Genomic DNA, 18,768 nt, shown 5'->3' with positions numbered 1-18,768 from the left:
CCTATCCTAGAAATCCCAGCCCCACCCCTTGTGGGGGAATCCATACTCATATGTCAAAAAACACAAGTGAGTGTAATTTATTTTGCTTCTTTGAAGTCAAAATTAAGGTTTGCAGGTGTCTTGGTCTATCTGTGTACCAACTGTTGAAAAGTACAGAGAGTTAGCGTTTACACAACAAGTTACTGTATTTTTTGCCTTGCCTGGAAACATTACACTCAGACATGTGCTTATTCATTTATTTTCGTTCATATTTATTTTTGCATTTATATCCCTCTTTTCCTCAAAAGAGCTAAAGGGGGCCTCCCACCATCATTTTATCATCACAATGAAGCAGATTTGATGGGAATATCCCGACTGGCCCAAGCTCACCAAGTAAGCTTCAGGGCTGAGGATATGGAGTTGGGTCTTCCCAGTCTCACTGCAACCCAGGAGTCTGGAATCTCTCCAGGTTTTCAGCCAAGGTCCTCTCCCAGCCCTACCTGGAGATGCCGCCAGGGATTGAACCAGGGACCCTCTGCATGCAAGGCAGGAGCTCTACCACTGTGCCCTTGTCCTATAGGCCTCTGCCCAGCTATCAAGACTATCCCAGGCCACACCCCTCCCTGGTCTTGCTCTGTGCCCTCCTCAAGTGCTTTTTCCTCCTGGAACATGAAATGTGAGCATGCCTCTTGCCTGCCTGGATGGAGGTAGGTGTGCGTAAAAACTTGTGACTTGCACATAGCTGAAATGTAGCCACCGCTGCTAAGGCAAGAGTTGTTATCTGTTGCCTCACTCACTTTTATTGCTAGCATGTGTCCTCCGGAAGGTCATGAACCAGGGAATGTGGCCATCAGGCTGTCAAAGGTCTCCTATCCCTGGGCTACATCTACCAAATATCAGACTTCTAGGACTAGGTCATGGGGAGATAACAGTAATAATTTCAGTGTGTGTGTGTGTTTCAGTTGTAAAAGCCCACCCGTCCATCTACCTTACAAAGTCACTGGGGCAGCTTTACATTTCCTGGCTTTTGTGGTGTTTCGCATGACCTTAAATGTTCCTTCACATACTTCAGATGTCCTCTGTCTGCATGTGCTGAGACTGCATGCACATCCTTTAATGGGCGTGAGAGAAAGAGAATACTTTGTCCCTCTTTGTGCTCTGTTCACATGTACCATTTTCTAAAGGTGGGCGAGTTTTTCCTCACCATTTCCTTCAGCATCCTATTCATTTAAATTCATTTGAAAATGCCTGGGCCCCTGTTTGGGTTTCTAAGGCACATCTTGAAAACTTTTCCTCCCCCACACCCACCCACCCTGTTACTGAGGGGGTTGTGTTTTGTGTGTGTGGTAGTGGGGGGTGTTTTGTAGGGGTTTTCTCTTGGTTTGGTTTCTTTTAAGCCAACTACAGTCAAACTTTGTTTCCATTCACTGCTGCCGTCGCGTCATGAATGTTAAGCCTGGCAGACCCAACCGCTCTCCCCGCCTTGCCTCGGCAACCCCTTCCGCTCCTTCCTTTCTTGAAAAGGAGACAGGCCTGGGTTTAAAAGTTTATTTTAGCTTTGATTGTGCCTAGCTGCTAATGCATGTTAATCAGCTCTCACAATGCATCCTTGTGAGGCACCAGAGAATGCAGGCTTGGGCTGTGGGGGCTTTTTGTTCCCAGGTAATTGTGATGGTGAAGGGGAGCTTGCTCTAATTAATTTAGTTAGTGTATGTTTTGGTGAGGGTAAAGGGGCTCGGTGATTTATAGGGCACCGCTTTTCTTCTCTTTAACAGGCAAACTCCAAAGTGCACATAACCATATTATAGCCAGTAGGTGAAAGACTCTGAATGCACGGAGGCAGCGCCAACACCCCCTGTAATTTTCTGTTCTCTTTGGAGACCGGTTTCTACAGGAAGAGAAGTGCATTTTCAATGCTCGGCTTCTTTGGCCGTCTGCAATCTTACACGCAAAAGAAGATCTGAATGGCATTGAGACTATTTTTCTCCTTGCTTGCTTTGATCCCGTTCTCAAAAGAATGCCCCAAAGATTCAAATCCTTGGTGGTGGTGTCATAGCAGATCTAAAAGAGAGAAGGGGTGATATTACATGAAATGGAAAGTTCTTATCCAGGAAAGAGTGGTGGGATTTAGTCTTTGAGCTGCTGGTGAGCCTATAAAGCATAGGTAGGCAAATTAAGGCCTGTGGGGCTGGATCTGGCCCAATCACCTTCTAAATCCGGCCCGCAGACGGTCCGGGAATTCGTGTTTTTACATGAGTAGAATGTGTCCTTTTATTTAAAATGCATCTCTGGGTTATCTGTGGGGCCTGCCTGGTGTTTTTAATGAGTAGAATGTGTGCTTTTATTTAAAATGCATCTCTGGGTTATCTGTGGGGCCTGCCTGGTGTTTTTAATGAGTAGAATGTGTGCTTTTATTTAAAATGCATCTCTGTGTTATCTGTGGGGCATAGGAATTCGTACATTTTTCCCCCTTCTAAATATAGTCTGGCCCCCCACAAGGTCTGAGGAACAGTGGGCCAGCCCCCTGGGAGGGTCAGATTGAATTCAACTGTACCCAGGACTCAAATGAACCACCTATAGCTTCTTAGCTTGATTTATACTAAAACCTCATTCCGCAAATAGTTGTTGATGCCCCAGCTCAATAGAAGGCATACAATCTGTGCCAGAGGTTCCCATTTGGTGGTCTGTGGTATTGTTCACATAACAAACTCTACCATGGAGAGATCAAAAATTTCAAAAGTAAGGGGTCTATGGCTTGGCTTTTGAAAAGGGGGGTCCGCTAATTTGCAACCACTGTTCTACGTAATAAATATATTAACTCCTCCCCGTCTTCTCAGGCAACTTCTAATTCAACTGAGATCCAAAAACAGTTTGGGCGGCTTCTAGATACCCTGTGCATTGAGCAGCCATCTGATTTGCTTGCACAAATTGGAAAACCAAGTTTCTCCAAGTCTGAGCTCTAGCATAAAGGTCCATCTCATGCCTACCTTTCCGCTGCTGGCCTCACATATCACAAAGGGAGAGAAAGAGGATGAGGTAACAACAGCACAGCCAGAAGGCAGGGTTACTTGCTGGTAATGATGTTATCATCCCAAGAAACCTCCCACTTCATCCCCACAAGGCTTTTTCTCAAAGATCTGCTGCTGCTGCTGTAGGCTTCCCATTATCTCGAGGTCATGTACAAAATTTTACACGAGATCTATTAATCCAAGCTAACTGATGCAGCAGCTTCCCACCCAACTTGATACAGTCATACCTCGGTTTAAGTACGCTTTGGTTTGAGTACTTTCAGTTTAAGTACTCCGCGGACCCGTCTGGAACGGATTAATCCACTTTCCATTACTTTCCATGGGAAAGTTCACTTCAGGTTAAGTACGCTTCAGGTTAAGTACAGACTTCCGGAACCAATTGTGTACTTAAACCAAGGTACCACTGTATTCAGTATGCCTTTAAAGCTATACACTCAGAAGTGTGGAGCAGAAGACAAGAAATAGCCACTTTTCAGCTGGTTACAAAAGAGGTGCTGAAGATGTTGCAGTCTTTTGTCGTTCCTCAACTCGGAATATGACCTTCAGTGGCTGTCAATGCTAACCTTAAACATGAGACAAGCAATATGACACACACACACACACACCAGTTTTTCTCTTGCTTGGATTTTAAAGCAAAATAGAGGAGAACTCGCCATGCATCACATTTCCCTGTTCCATGAAGATAATGCAGCTTAAGGTAAGGTTACCAGATTTTGTTTCAATGAATCAGCGGACACTTTTCAACTTCCATGGATTTTGTCTGGGGACTGATTGGTAAATCCGGGGACTGTTCCCGGGAAACAGGACCTCTGATAAGCTTAGCTTAGGGTCCTGTTCGGACAGCTACTACTGCAGTTGAACAGAGGAAACAAAAAATGCTTCTTTTAGTCTCTGAGGTCCTCTAGTGGACAAAGTGAATTGACTCCCAGATTTCTTCTATAGTACCGGGGTGCTCAAACTTTTTTCAAAGAGGGCCAGATCTGATGAAGTGAACATGCCTGAGGGCCAACCCAAGTTGTTGAGCTTTGTTTTTGGATTGAAGTTGCTGAACTTTTTTTAGGATTGAAATGGCTGACCTTTTCTTTGGATTTCCCCCCGGGACATATACTACCACAGGGGCCAGATTAAATCGACTGGCGGGCTGGATTAGGCCGCTGAAACAGACTTTGGACATGCCTGGTCTAAAAGTTTAAGTTGCGGAGAGGAAATGGAGGGCAGTCAAAGGTGGTGTTACATATTTAAAGTGAAGGGGTTTGTGTGTACAGTAATCTTCTAAGCTTTTGTTGTTACCAAATTCACATATGAGTAATGAGACTCTCTAACAGCACTGATCCTGTTCACTGTTCCTACCCAGGTCCACCAAGAAAAAGGGCCCCCAACTTCCAAACTGCGTTGCAGCTGCCAATGTTTGTACCGTGCATCGTGGGACTCCCTGAAATATCAAAACAGCCTCCTCTTGAAAGATGGTATAAGATGACACTATAGAGAGAAGGAAGAAAATAAATTTTAAGTCAATGTAAATAAAATATATTGTAATACAAAAACACAAGCAACTTTCTTATCTGCCTTTGCGTAGCCCCTGCCTCACCCTTTAAGATCTTCTGCCTCTACTTCTTCCCATGTTCTCTGTGTTACTCCACCTGCCTGTTTTTCCTTCTTCTGTGGACCAACTTCCTAGATAAGATTTTGAGTCATCACTCAGACTCTGGCAAATGTCCTGCACTACATCTATCATGACTTTCCTCCTCCAGAATGGTACCCTCTTGCCAATTCATATAGTGCCCCCAGACATTGCAATGCTTGGTATCTGCATAAACATGGTCCTGTGGGGTTCCGTTTTTAAACTAGGTTTGATTTGTGTTATTTGTTGATTGTATTTCTATCCCACCTTTTCCTCCAAGGACCTCAAGGTGGTGTACATGGGTCACCTCTTCTCATTCAATCTGTGAGGTGGGTTAGGCTGAGAGGCAGTCATTGGCCCACGGTCACCTTGTGAGCTTCATGGCCAAGTGGAGATTGGAACCCTGGTCTCCCAGCTCCTAGTCCAACTCTCTAACCACTACACCACAGTGGGTGAAAATGCTTGCCGTGTATGCACAGACATACCATGTCTCTCTATGTATAAATAGCCTTGGGGAAATAGTCCACGGGGAAACTTTTTTACATTTTGTGAGTTACTAAAATGAAACTCTTGGAGAAGCACAAAGTCAGTACGAGTATGAGGGGGTAGTTGGTAAGTACTAGGACTGCATTTCCCAAGATGCAGTGGGGCAAGCACCTCCTGTAAGTCAGACCTCCTTTCTAAACAGAGACTCTTTTGCAACTTCTCCACCAGAAAGATTGCCAGTAACTGCCGAGAAGAGGAAGGCATGGGGCAGAGATACTGGGTCCGAGCTATGAAGTGTCAGCTGCTGGTGGCCAGCTTCTTTGTGATGGTAAGAGATGGTGTAGGGTGAAAAAAACAGCAATTTGTTATTGGATGTTGGAATTTAATTTCATCAAGAAAACAATGGAATGTAATTTTTAAAAACCGATACCAGGAGCGTGTAGTTAAACTGCAGGACTTAACAATGTGTCTCGGGGTCTTATCACTCTTTTACAGCACTGCCGGCTCTTATCCGTAGGTTTGTGGTTTCTCCATTTGTCTTTCTAAATGTGGTGAGAAAAGGCCTTGAGAAATATCCCACCAGCAGATGTTGCAGCCTTAACACAGTTGCTAAGAAAGAAAAGTTAATTTAGTGCGGTGAATATGCATTTAAATTATTTATCTTTTTTATTAATTTTTTTTTGAAAGGATAGGATATCAACTGTTTCTGAAGTAGCTAAGCCTCGTTTCTGATATCTTGGGAGATAAAGCTCTGGAAAGGCATTCGTTTTGGACAGAGAGTACTTCTTGAAAACTTCACCTTCTGCCTTCTTCTTTTAGATATTATATTTCATATCATTAGTGGAAGTATTTGAGAATTTGTCACTGGTGCAATAAAAATTGCCCCACAGGGCTGCAGCTTGGATGGGGAGAGAGCACACCTCTCCACAAAGCCTTCTGCTGTGAGTTGTGTTGGGGACTAAGAGTTAAGAAGCTGCAGGGGGTTGAGGTCCTATTTCACCTCAAGGGCTCGTCTTCCTTCTGTCGACTGGGGTGGGTCCCATTAGTTGCCTCTGTTGTCCTAGCTCACTTTGGCGTCAGCGTGGTGATTCACAGGCCTGCAGCTGCGACTGAAATTGTGCAAGGCAGCCGATCAGAGCTACTTCCCATTCTCGCTTTATTCAACTGGCCAGTGTGCTCTCCTTGTTGCCCTTCACCTTCACTTGCCGTAATACTGCGATGGCAAGCCAAGGGAACAGCCCCAGCTTTGACTACCGTGAAGTCAGACCCCCATCTCTTTACCTGACGCCTCAGGCGATGCAATTGAAGGTTCCTTTTCCTTTTCTCTGCAATTTCTCTTTTACCTCAAGTCAAGACATTGCTGGCTGTTGAAGTAAACCTATTTTGATCTGGGACGCTGCTGTGTTTTTACATGCTGTTTGATCGATTCTATTCTGATTGTACGAAGGAAACTATATAATGTGGATGAGGATGATTAAATATTTGTATCCACTCTTCTGCTCGCAGGCCACCCAGAGCATCTTACAATGTAGACAAATTAGCAACAACATCAGGGCAGCAGCAGCAGCAGCAGCAGCAACAACAACAACAACTAATATAATCTAAAAGCAGCAATCACGACACACATAAGTTTCAAAGAGAAATCAAGCATTAAAGCTCATTGATTTTTTTTTAAAAAAATATTTTCAAGTGCTTTTAGATTTCATTATTGGATTCTTTCCTCTTGGAGTTTAGTAATTGGCAGTGGCTAAACTAGGAGCCTCAAGCTTTTGGGACCTGGGGACACATTTGGAAATCAAATGAACTGGTACAAGCACCACAAAACACCCATTTGACAGAAGAAAAACTGGAGATTCTCAGAGCACCACCACCACCACCCCACAACCAGGCAGAACACCCACACAGACCCATGAATGAATGAATGAATGAATGAATGAATGAATGAATGAATATCAACCCATGCCCTCATTTTAATTTTTTTTCTTTTGAAAGGAGGAACAAGGAACCTTAGCAGGCACCAAAAGTGTGTCTGAGAGCACCACACACCCCAGGGCCAAACTATATACACTAGAGTGGCTTTAGAGCCAATTTTAAAACCTCGTACATACAGAATAATATAAAATGGGCCAAAAGGTCATAGCTGCTGCCCGACTTGTGTGCTTTCCCTTCTGTCCCCCCCACACACTTGATTTCCTCTCTCTCTTTTCAGGTGCTTGGGGTCTCCATCACCATACTGACCATTATCACCTACTATGGGAAGCACTTCACGGTCATCAGTGAGGTCTCTTTGGAGACAAACCTCTACAAAAGAACATTTCTTCACCGTGGAGGCAAGTGCTGGATTCAAGATTTCTATATCTTGTTGTAAGAAACAGTTTAAACTGGCCAGTTTAGCTGCTTAAGTGGGGGTTTGTTTGGGTTCATGTTGCCTTGCCCTTCCTCCTCCCCCCATGTTATTTAGGTTATTACATAACTTTAATGGAATCGTTGGCATGGAACTCAAGCACCAAGACAGTGGTTCTGTTAGCATAAGTATTTCTGTTTGCCTGATGGGAGGACCCCCACCTCCTCGCCCTGCATGTTGTTCTGAGGGTTCCGCTGACCCTCCAGAACAGATGTGGGGAAGGTTGGGGGTGAGTAGAGGGGGAGAGCAGGGGAAGCCCCATGGTACTAGTAGGAATTCTTGTGTTGGCTTCCACTAGCAGAATGGGTTAGTTGAATCCATCCCCTAGGCCAGCATTTCTCAACCGCTGTTCCGCGGCACACTAGTGTGCCGCGAGACGCTGGCTGGTGTGCCGCGATGTGCGGCGACGAGAAGGGCGATTTGTATTGTCACGTGCCTGACGGCCGCCAATAACCATCACTTTCCCACCGGAAAGCAATATTTCTCCTCCTCTTTCCCAAAGCTCAGTGCAAATGAGCCTGGCGGCCGCCAATACACAGAACTAACCCGCCGGAAAGCAATATTTGGCAAGTGTTTCTTACAGTCATAATTATAATATAGGGCGGCACAGAGTTAATTTTTTTAACTTTTTTAATGGTGGTGTGCCTCGTGATTTTTTTCACGGAACAAGTGTGCCGTGGCCCAAAAAAGGTTGAGAAACACTGCCCTAGGCTTTATTTTCCTGACGTGGAATTCTAGATCCTATATATACAGTGGTGCCTCGCTTAACGAATGCCCTGCTTAACGAAATTTCTGCTTAACGAAAGGATTTTTCGAGCGGAGGTTACCTCGCTAGACGAATGCGTTTTACGGAAAATTCGTCTAGCGAATCGCGGTTTCCCATAGGAATGCATTGAAATTCAATTAATGCGTTCCTATGGGCAAAAAAAGTAAAAAAAAATTCAGTGCATTCCTATGGGATTCGCTAGACAAATTTTTCGCTATAAGAAAAGACCCGTGGAACGAATTAATTTCGTCTAGCGAGGCACCACTGTATATATTTTTTGCCGAGGCCGTTTTTATAGTTGCAAGTTTGTAACTTGCGATATAGGCCATAACATCAAAATGGCTGCACGGGAGAAGGGTTAACCTAAAACAAGCAGTTAAAAAAGAGAAGAAGAACTTAAAAGGGGAGTAATGTGGGAAATGCAGTATAAAAAACTAAAATTAAAGAAGAAACCACAAAAGTTGGGGGGGGGGTTTCAAATGTATAACTGTATTGGATTATTTGTGAGTTCTGTGTTTGGTATTTGTATGCTTGTAAACTTTTGAGAAAACAAAAAACCCAACTTCAACAGTCCTGAGGACTCTAAAACGAAAGAAAGCCATGTGTGGTGAGAGGTAGACATGGGGTATGAGGTGTCTTGTACACAGAAAATTGGGGATGGTAGCACCTCTGGAGTGTCCCCTTCCATATATCATGTTTGAGCATCAGTGTTCCTCTGCTTAAGACCATAGGATGGTGACAACTAAATTTCCATCTCTTCACTGGAAAATTGATAATTGCACTGGCAACCTCCTGGCTTCCTTGCCTCACTTAACTGAGATTATTGTAAGCAGCCCTGAGAGTTTGTTTCTTAAGCACAAAGGCAGGACACTATTGTTTTCAAGGGGGGAAAAATACCAAACAGTTCCTTCATATAACTGCTAGAATCCGGCTCCTTGGGAAAATAGGTTGCAAATTAGAACATGGTGCATGGGAGCAAAACTCCCTGGTTGCAGAACAGCCTTGCTTACAACATGTTGGTTGAGGGGAAGTCTTGCTGTAATGTAGATTTCATCTTTGGGAAGATAACTGCCTACAACTGGATAGTCAGAATTGAGTGTAGAACGTCTTACATTGACGATATTTTGGCCTACTCACTTGTACATCTCCCTTTCCTCAGTTTTTTATGCTGGGATATGCCTGAGCATCCTTCTGATCGTCGCTGCCCTACTGAGTGTTGTTGCCACGGTGAGAGAACTGGAGAGTGCCATGGCAGCGGTAAGTAGGGGCACAGCATGGATCTGAACTGGGGACTGGGTCCCCTCATGCTGTTGGGAACAGGGTGGTGGACTAGGCAGGCCTTAGGTCTGTTTCAACAGGCGTCTTCTTGTGCTCTTACGGAGTAAGAGATGCTGAAAGCTGCTTACCCTGCAACTCATTGAAAGTGTTGCGTGCACCCCAGACTCTGAACAGCAAGAGATTCCAGTGCTTACCCAGGGCTTAGTTTGCTTGGAATATAGGTCAGTGGAGACTGTGGTGTCCTTAGGATTTATGGTTTTATTTACACATATATACAACCTGGGCGTAGGATGAAAAGGCACATGATATTAACATCCCAACAGCTCTTCCTTCTCCATTAGTCACAGCTTTGGATCGAAAGACCATAGACTTGATCCAGTCTTTCCCTGGTTCTGGGGTCTATCATTGTTCTCTTAAGTTGGCTTAAGTGTGTGTGTGTATGTAATAGACTAGATTTTTGAGACTTGGATGTAAAGGAATTCTTCTAAACTGAATAGCTGATCTTCCATTCTGTTTTCTAGTGCCTAACTGTAAGGAGCTATGAAAAGTTAAGCCCTTCAGTTTTCATTAACTGCCCCAACGATATATAAGGATTTTAAATTGTGCACAGGAGACATAGCCTGTAATTTTGTAACATTGGCTTTATCAGCACAAGTGTGTTGCACCAGATAGGAGTGTTATCAGTGAAACTGGACAATTGGAGATATGCCTGCTACCCGTTTTCACATACCCTAAGACAATCTGATATCAGGAATGGCCCAGCGCAGCCTCTGATATACATAACAGAGCAAGATACAGAGGCCATCTCATGCAAAGAGATACGCTGGCCTGATACGCTGTGCTGCTGTTTCTCACATCTAGCGCCTCCAAAGCAGCACACGAGTGGAACTTCCATCTCACAACCCGATAGGCATGTATGTAGCACTTTCAAGCTTGCATAGCACAGCAAGGGGAGGGTACCCAGAGATTGGGCTTGGGATGGAATTAACCTAAGCAGGGCCAGCCCGCCCATGAGGCAGGGTGAGGCAACCGTATCACATGGGAGAAGCCCAAGAAGCGGTGCCCTGCCACTTCCGGCAAGATCTCGCGAGATCTCGCCAAACTCTCACGTGATCTTGCAGAGTGGAACTTGCTGTTACCGCCGCTACATCATTTGTGATTCCCGGCAACTGGCCTTCAGAGGCATTCCACCCCTGGCATTAGAGGAAGAACAAAGCCATTGTAGTGGAATTCCAGTCCCCCATCCCTGCACACTGTACCTGCCCGTTCCTGTCCACTTCCTCTGTGAAGGAAAAATATTACGTATAGAAATCTGCCCTCAGATGATGGCAAGCAACCAGTAGTAAAGTAGGCCTAATATAATTTGATTTTCAGAAAGTGTTGGTGCCTGCTGTCTGAGTGGAGAAAGCATTTGTCTTTTGCTTTTCTCAGAGCAGAAGGACAGGGAAAGTCCTGAATGTTATTGAGTCCATTGTTTTCCCCCCCTCTGCAGTGGAATATCCAAATGCACCTGAAATGTTAGTTAATTGGAGCATGTTCACTTCTTTCATTCAGCATTGTCCAAAGGACTGTGTTAGTAAATATAAACTGAGTAACTCTGGCTTGCAGAGTTAGGAATGACTAACACTGTTGATGTCTTGGCCCCAGGTTACTTGAGCCAGGGGTGGTGGTGGAAATAGAAACTTTATTGCATTGCTTCCCAATTGCCTGTTTGCTGAGCATTCATTCTACTTTGTTTGAAGGAAGGTTGTGCCATGTCACACCAATCAATTGCTACTGCACCCTCTCCAGTGCATTTCCCAGCACCTTCCTTGTTTTGTGCTAACTTCCCCATGACCCCCATCACTTTCCTTCCTGCAAAAGATTTGAGGTTGCTTTTTTTAAAAAAGCAGGCTTGCTGCACAAGGGCACTAAAGCCACTTTGTGTAGCCTAAATGTTCTGGCATGTCTCTGAAGAATAAGCTAGCACCGTCTTTGCAGCCACAGGAGAGCTCAGTTAATACCACCTCCTAGATTCCCTCTCTCCTCTTTGCCCAGATGTTGTCACTGTCCTATGTGGGCAGAGTGAGGGGAATCAGTGTCATAGAGGGCCCTTCTATTTCCACAGTCATAGCGACTTGGATGCATCTAACCCGGTAGCTGGTTTTTTTCCCCAAGGTGTGCTTCAGACCCACCAACCCACCTTGGTTATCACTAGTGTAAATACACCACAGACTCTTAGTAGCTGGAACATTCTCCCCAAACGCCAACATGGTGCCACCTTTCTCTGTTCCCAAATCGAAACCTACTTCAGGCATAGGCAAACTCTGCCCTCCAGATTTTTTGGGACTACAACTCCCTTGCCTTGCCGACAAAGGTCCGTATAGTTAAAGCTATGGTTTTCCCAGTAGTGATGTATGGAAGTGAGAGCTGGACCATAAAGAAGGCTGATCGCCGAAGAATTGATGCTTTTGAATTATGGTGCTGGAGGAGACTCTTGAGAGTCCCATGGACTGCAAGAAGATCAAACCTATCCATTCTTAAGGAAATCGGCCCTGAGTGCTCCCTGGAAGGACAGATCGTGAAGCTGAGGCTCCAATACTTTGGCCACCTCATGAGAAGAGAAGAATCCTTGGAAAAGACCCTGATGTTGGGAAAGATTGAGGGCACTAGGAGAAGGGGACAACAGAGAACAAGATGGTTGGACAGTGTTCTCGAAGCTACGAACATGAGTTTGACCAAACTGCGGGAGGCAGTGCAAGACAGGAGTGCCTGGCGTGCTATGGTCCATGGGGTCACGAAGAGTCGGACACGACTAAACAACAAAACAACAACAACACAACTCCCATGATCCCTAGCTAACAGGACCAGTGGTCAGGGATGATGGGAGTTGTAGTCCCAAAACATCTGGAGGGCTCAGTTTGCCTATGCCTGACCTACTTCTTCCAGGAAACTGGGAATGGGGGACATGTGTCCCTCCAGATGCCATTGGACTACAACTCCCATCATCCTTGACTGTTTTTCATGCTGTCTGGGACTGATGGGAGATGGAGCCCAACAACATCTAGAGAGCCATGGGTTCCCCATTCATTAACTTAAACCCTTAGTCCTCCTCTTCAACAGGCTGCTCTGTGTGTGTATGCCTGCATATTCCTCTCTCCTTCTCTTCTTTCTGTTTATGTTCCTCTGCACAGCACGATTCTCACCGATGGTGCTGTATAAACAGATGATCACAAATCTTTGTGGGGGGAAAGAAAATCAGGCCCATATTGCTGGACATGACATTTGCTGTTATACCACTAGAGGGCGCATAGTTCCTCTGAAAACACACACACCTCAGACTAACCACATTTTTCTGCACTGAATGGTGTTCACCATTTCGACTTGTAGAGTCAATTAGTTTAAATACGTTGCATTTTGCTGATCCGGTAAACAATGTTCTCTTGACTCCTGTGCAGTGAAGCCTTCCGGGTGCACCACACGCATGAGGGAAGAGGCAGGTTGGCGCTGGATGGGATTATATGTGAAGGGGAAAGAGGACAGGGGCTGAACAGGGTTGAGCTTGGCAATGATGAGAGAGAAGGTAGAGGGACAGAAAGAGGTGGCATGAGAAAGGTGGGAAAGAGGAGGTAGGGGTGTGATAGGGTAGCATAGAAAGTCAGGGAACAAAAACGGGGAAAGGTGGAATGGGTGATACGCTTTGTGGAGCAGATTGCCAAGGTGGTGCCCTCCCATTTGCCCCAGACAGATGGGGGATGTAGCCCAAAACATCTGAAGCACACCACATTGGCATCTCCTGTTGTAGAGCACGCAGCAGGCATGGGGAAGGCCACCGACTGAAGGGCAAGGCACTGTATTTTTCGCTCCATAGGACGCACCTGACCATAGGACGCACCTAGTTTTTAGAGGAGGAAAACAAGAAAAAAAAATATTTTGCTTTCTTGAATTGTCCTAGGCATAGCAGCCTAGGTGTCTTTGCCCCCCCCATTAAATATTTGAGGAAGCTTCTTTTGCAAAGGGGGAAAGCTCCATTTTTTTTTAGGATCAGCTCAAGTTGTGAAGCTTTTTTGCACATGGGGAAAGCCCCGTTCTTTTGGGGGGGTGTCAGCTCAGAGTTGTGCATCTTTTTTGAAAAGCTCCATTTTTTAGGATCAGCTCAAAGTTGCTGAGTTTCCTTGCAAAGGGAAAAATCCTGTTTTTATGGGGTTCAACTCACAGTTCTGCAACTTCTCTAGGAAAGGGACCCATTTCTACAGTTTCCAGACAGATCATCTAATCAGCCAGTCACATGTCTCCCTCTGCAGACAACAATTGAGGCCTAGGCAAGGGGCCAGGAGGGGCCGAAGCTAGCCCTCTTATCTCCCTCCTCGATCTCTTGCAATCAGCTGTTCCTTTCTCTTTCCCTCTTGTTAGCCTTTAGCTCTTTCTTAAAAGAAAAAGAAAAAGCACGATCTGCCTTTAGCCCCTGGGCAATTCGGCTCCAGGGACCACACATTTGCCCCATAAGACGCACAGACATTTCTGCTTACTTTTTAGGAGGAAAAAAGTGTGTCTTATGGAACGAAAAATACGGTAGGTGAGCAAGATTGTTGCTTCATATGTGTGCGCTGGGATTTACTACCGGTAGCCAGCAAGCCTCATATATTTTGGTCTTGCTTCATTTGTGCAGCTGTCAGTAGGCATTGCAGCTGCTCTTTATAGTAGCAGTTTGCATTCTGTCGAGCCAGCAGAGATGCTATGAGCACTGAACCTCCTGCTTCATAGATGTAGGAATAGCTGTGTGAAACTGCAGTAGTGGAAACCTCAATCGCAGCACCACAGCTCAGTTGGTTAGATCTATGTTGATAACACCAAGGTCCCAGGTTCATTCTCCACAACTACGTATTTGTGCATTGCAGGGGTTTGGCCTAGATGATCCTCAGAGTCCCTTCCAACTGTACGATCTATTCTAATTGCCTTCTGTTTCTCTTTAGGTTTTTTTCTGTTTCGGAGTGGTTTTCTGTGCATCGGTAAAGGCCACGTATTGGTCAATTACTAACGGTATTGTGGTAAGTACAGCTTCGTGATGAAACGGCAGGGAAAGTGCTACATGGCTAAAACACAGCAATATTGGTTGTCTCAAAATGAAAGATGATGGGGTTTGTAATCCTGCAGCACCTTGAGAGCCACCTCAGGATTAGGAGGTGCCTGGAGGAGAGAAGGCATGTCAGCTGCAATACCACTTGAGCAGCCTAAAACAGTGGCCCATATCCAGCAGTCCTCATTGTCCACCAACCCCTGAGTATCAGAATCAGTGACCAATGGGAGAGGGTGGAGGGGAACTAAAAAATAATAATCTTCCACTGGTGAATTTTAGCCTGTACATCTCTAGATCAGAGCTATGTTTTTCTTTTCTCAAAGGCTACTTGCTGCGTGTAAAGCACTGAGTCCAAAAAGGTTAAATATGCTTGCTTCAGCTGCTTCAAATCACATAGCTACCCATGCTTCCACTGTAGTGAAATTGCATCCTTAGACAGAAGTGCTGGGAGCTCTCTGTTGTGTGTTGGCAGTCTGATCCCATAGCCAGATAACTGGCAAGTTCTTTCCTTTCAGCAGAGTGCAATCCTAAAGTATATTTGCTTGATAGTGAATCTCATTGAAAACTCCTGGGACTCACTTCCAAGCAAACATGTAGAATGAGAGTGTTATCGGATGTGGCTGAAACTGACAATTCAAATGCATCTTTTGAAAGAGTATCAACACATATCTTGTGCTAATAAATAGTTCAGAAAGAAATAGGTCACAAATCAGTGGTTCACAATCACCTTTCTGGTTCAGTACTAAAATAGGATTGGTGGCGATACTAAAATAGATCTCTAGATCCATGTTCCTTGCCACAATTGGCTGCCTAAAGCATGACAGATCTAGGATTACTCATGCTTTTAATGTGTTGCTAAGTAGCAAGCTGCATGTCCATGTGTTCATAGCAGAAGACAGGATCCAATAAAGCTCTGCATGTATGCTGTCATTGCCTGTAAACGCTTATTTTAAAAAAACTGGCTTAGAATTATAATGTTGCTGCAGGAATGCTTTATAAATGCAGGATCTGCGTGCAGGAAAAATACTTAGCAACCTGCTATGTGCCATGGTATGCTGACACAATGCCAAGCCACTGGGAGAGACCATCCACGGCTTCAGAAGCATGGACCTATTAAGATGCTGATGGCATGTAGCCATCTCCACTTCTGCATGGTAACAAGAAGTTGGCTGAGGGGTATTAAAAACAAACATTGAAACTGAATTTTTTGAAAGGCAATTGTTCGATACTAGATGGCATGTGCCATTTTTGGAATGTGGGCTGGGGAACTGGAAGTTGCATCTGGTCAGTCAACATTACATGAGACAAAAAGCTGGGTGTGAGGGACAGGGGATATCGCGAAGTCCCTCCCCTCCTGAGTTCAAGCCAATCCCCGAGCACAGGGGGAAGCAGAGAGAGTTCCGATTCCAGTGGGGAAGCAGGAAGTCGTGTCCGAGGCTCAGGCAAGGTAGAGGAGCCAGGGTCCCAGGTGGGACAGGAAGGGGCTAATAAGGGCGGGAGACCCATCCCCCCAACTCCGGAATTACGCAGAAAGAGGAGGGGAAAGAGGATGGGTCTGCCAAAGCTTTTGTGTTGGAGAAAGACGCGCCAAAAGCCATTAGGAGGTTCTGAAACCGACTGACCACATCACTCCGTGTAAATAGCAATGACTTAAGCACTGTAAATACGCAGCACCAATAAAAGAATAAAATGCAGAGCTGCGTAGCGTCGTTACTCTGAAGTAGTCCACTCCGGCCACTGTGACAGCAACCTCCTAATCCTTTTTGGGCTACTTTGGAGTTGCCGGGATGAGCGTGTCAGAGGCGGAGAGATGGCGGCAGATCGCGGAGCAAGCCCAGCAAGAACTGCAGCAGCTGTAGCTGCAGGCGCAGGGGGAATTGAAGGCAGCTAAAGAAGAGACTAAGAAGGTCCAGGACGACCGGCTACAACTTGCGGAACAGGTGAGAGCGCTACAGGAAAGAGAGCAGGAATTAAGGGCGGTGGCGGTAGACCTCCAAAACAAGCTGGATGCAGAGAAAAACAAGGCGGGAGGGGCACCCCACGTCCAAGTGCTGCCAGGAAGGAGAGCCGGGACGCTAGTAAGCAAGTTCAATGGAGACCCGAAGGAATATCAGGGCTTTGAGACTGAGATTGTGTATGCTCTTGAGCTGCACCACGATGAGTTCCCTGATGATGAGCACAGGGTAGCGTTTATTGTGGAGCACCTTACCGGGGCAGCCAGGGAGTGGCTAAGACCGTTAATTGCAACAAAGAATCCTTGCATGAAGAATGTCAAACTATTTCTAGAAGGTTTGAAAACGATGTATTCGTCCGATAGTCATATGGACCAGACTAAGGAGGAACTTCATAATTTACGCCAAGGAAATATGACAGTTCGCGCGTATTGGGCGAAATTCACCATGCTGGTGCACAGATTGGGGTGGGAACTAGAGTCACCCCCAATGCAAGCGGCGTTCTACTTGGGGTTGCATGAGGAGGTGAAGGATGAGCTCTCGAGAGGTCCAAAGCCCAGTAATATGGATCAGCTGAGCAAAGCGGCTCTGGCGGTGGGGGTGAGACAGGAATCCCGGTGGAGCGACAAGCAAGCAACGCGCGCAAAGCGGGCTTGGTTCCCACGGTCGCAGGAGAAGCCACTCCCCCAACAACCCTTTCAAGCCACGCCTGGGGCCAGTCAGGACCAGGAACCCATGCAGATTGATAGCGCGCGCGCGTGCGGGCTTTTCAGACCCCAGCGGCGCCAAGACGCAAGGAGGGAAGGGGTGGGAATTGCTTTCTCTGCAACTCCCCCCAGCATCTCGTCAGAGACTGCCCACATCGCAGGGAGTGGCAAGGAAAGGCGGGAACGGTTGTGCCCTCCCCCACTGACGCAGCACCACAGCAGGGAAACGGGAAAGCCTGGCTGCAGGAGACAAGGGGCAGCAGCCAGGCACAGTCAGCAGACAACAGCCCCAGCCCACCCACCCGCACAGAGAGGAGCAGAGCCAGCCCACCCCTCCCAGAGCAGGAGTGGTTCTAGAAGTGACGCTCACGCTCCCAAATGGCTATCCCCTGACGGTCCTCGCCCTAATTGACAGTGGTGTCTCAGCCAACTTCTTCTCGAGAAACTTTGCAGAAGAGCACCAGATCCAGCTTCTGCAGCTGGATTTTCCCCTGCACGTGGCAACCATTGACGGCAGAGAGCTGCTGGGAGGGGCCATCACTCATCAAACCCCCCCCATGAGAATGACGGTGGGAAGGCACTCAGAGACACTGGCATTCAACGTCACAACCATCTCAGACCCCCCATCGTCTTGGGCATGAGCTGGCTGGCGCGCCATGACCCCTCCATAAGTTGGCACCAGAGGTGCATCACTTTTGGATCGGACTTTTGCCTGGAAAATTGCATGCAGCACCAACCAGGGGAGGGGCCTCCGATAGCCACGGTGGCCACCATGCACGTCAAAGGGGGTGAGGCGATACCCAAGCCGTACTGGGACCTGCAGGAGGTCTTCAGCGAAGCGGAGTCCGACCACCTACCCCCACACAGGCCTTTTGACTGCCAGATCAACCTGGTGCCAGGGGCAACTATACCCCCAGCCAAGCTGTTCGCCATGTCAGACCAGGAACTGGAGGATCTGCGCGCTTTCATCGACAAGAACCTCAAGCGGGGGTTCATCAGAGAAAGCAAGGCAGCAGGGGGCAGCCCGGTCTTCTGGGTGGACAAGAAAGACACGCAACAGCGCCGTCTTGTGGTGGATTTTAGACGGCTGAATTCAGTGACAGAGCCAGTGGCTTTCCCCATGCCCAGAGTGGATGATCTCCTGACAGCGGCACGCAGGGGCAAGATTTTCACCAAGCTAGACCTGAGGGGGGCGTACAACTTGATCAGAATCCGGGAAGGCGATGAATGGAAAACCACGATGTTCACGCCTCTGGGCTCTTTTGAATATCTGGTGATGCCCTTCGGGTTGCAAGGGGGCTCAGCATGCTTCCAGGCCTTCATGCACCACGTCCTGGGGTCCCTCCTCTTCAGGAAATGCTTGGTCTTCCTGGATGACATCCTTATTTACTCCAATGACCCAGTGCAGCATGTGAAAGATGTCAGGGAGGTGTTGCAGCGCCTGAAGGAGAACCACCTGTATGTGAAGCTGGAGAAGTGCAAGTTTCACA

At 46.6% G+C, this 18,768-nt stretch overlaps 1 protein-coding gene across 2 annotated transcripts in view; it reads left to right on the top strand.

Annotated features, from left to right (window-relative positions):
• Positions 1–2,005: 2,005 nt before the first annotated feature.
• Positions 2,006–18,768, top strand: part of TSPAN32 (tetraspanin 32) — a 41,326-nt gene continuing 24,563 nt past the window's right edge. For both annotated transcript variants that reach the window (XM_035121038.2, XM_035121019.2), the window contains exons 1-5: positions 2,006–4,524; positions 5,344–5,443; positions 7,325–7,445; positions 9,445–9,542; positions 14,516–14,590. In XM_035121038.2, coding sequence (XP_034976929.1) covers positions 5,378–5,443; positions 7,325–7,445; positions 9,445–9,542; positions 14,516–14,590 — 360 coding nt within the window. In that variant the 5' untranslated portion in view covers positions 2,006–4,524; positions 5,344–5,377. The remainder of the gene's footprint in view (positions 4,525–5,343; positions 5,444–7,324; positions 7,446–9,444; positions 9,543–14,515; positions 14,591–18,768) is intronic.

Source organism: Zootoca vivipara, chromosome 1 (assembly GCF_963506605.1).
Source record: "Zootoca vivipara chromosome 1, rZooViv1.1, whole genome shotgun sequence".
Lineage (NCBI taxonomy): Eukaryota > Metazoa > Chordata > Lepidosauria > Squamata > Lacertidae > Zootoca > Zootoca vivipara.
Note: the sequence above shows the minus strand (reverse complement) of the source record. Positions and strands in the feature narration are given on the sequence as shown.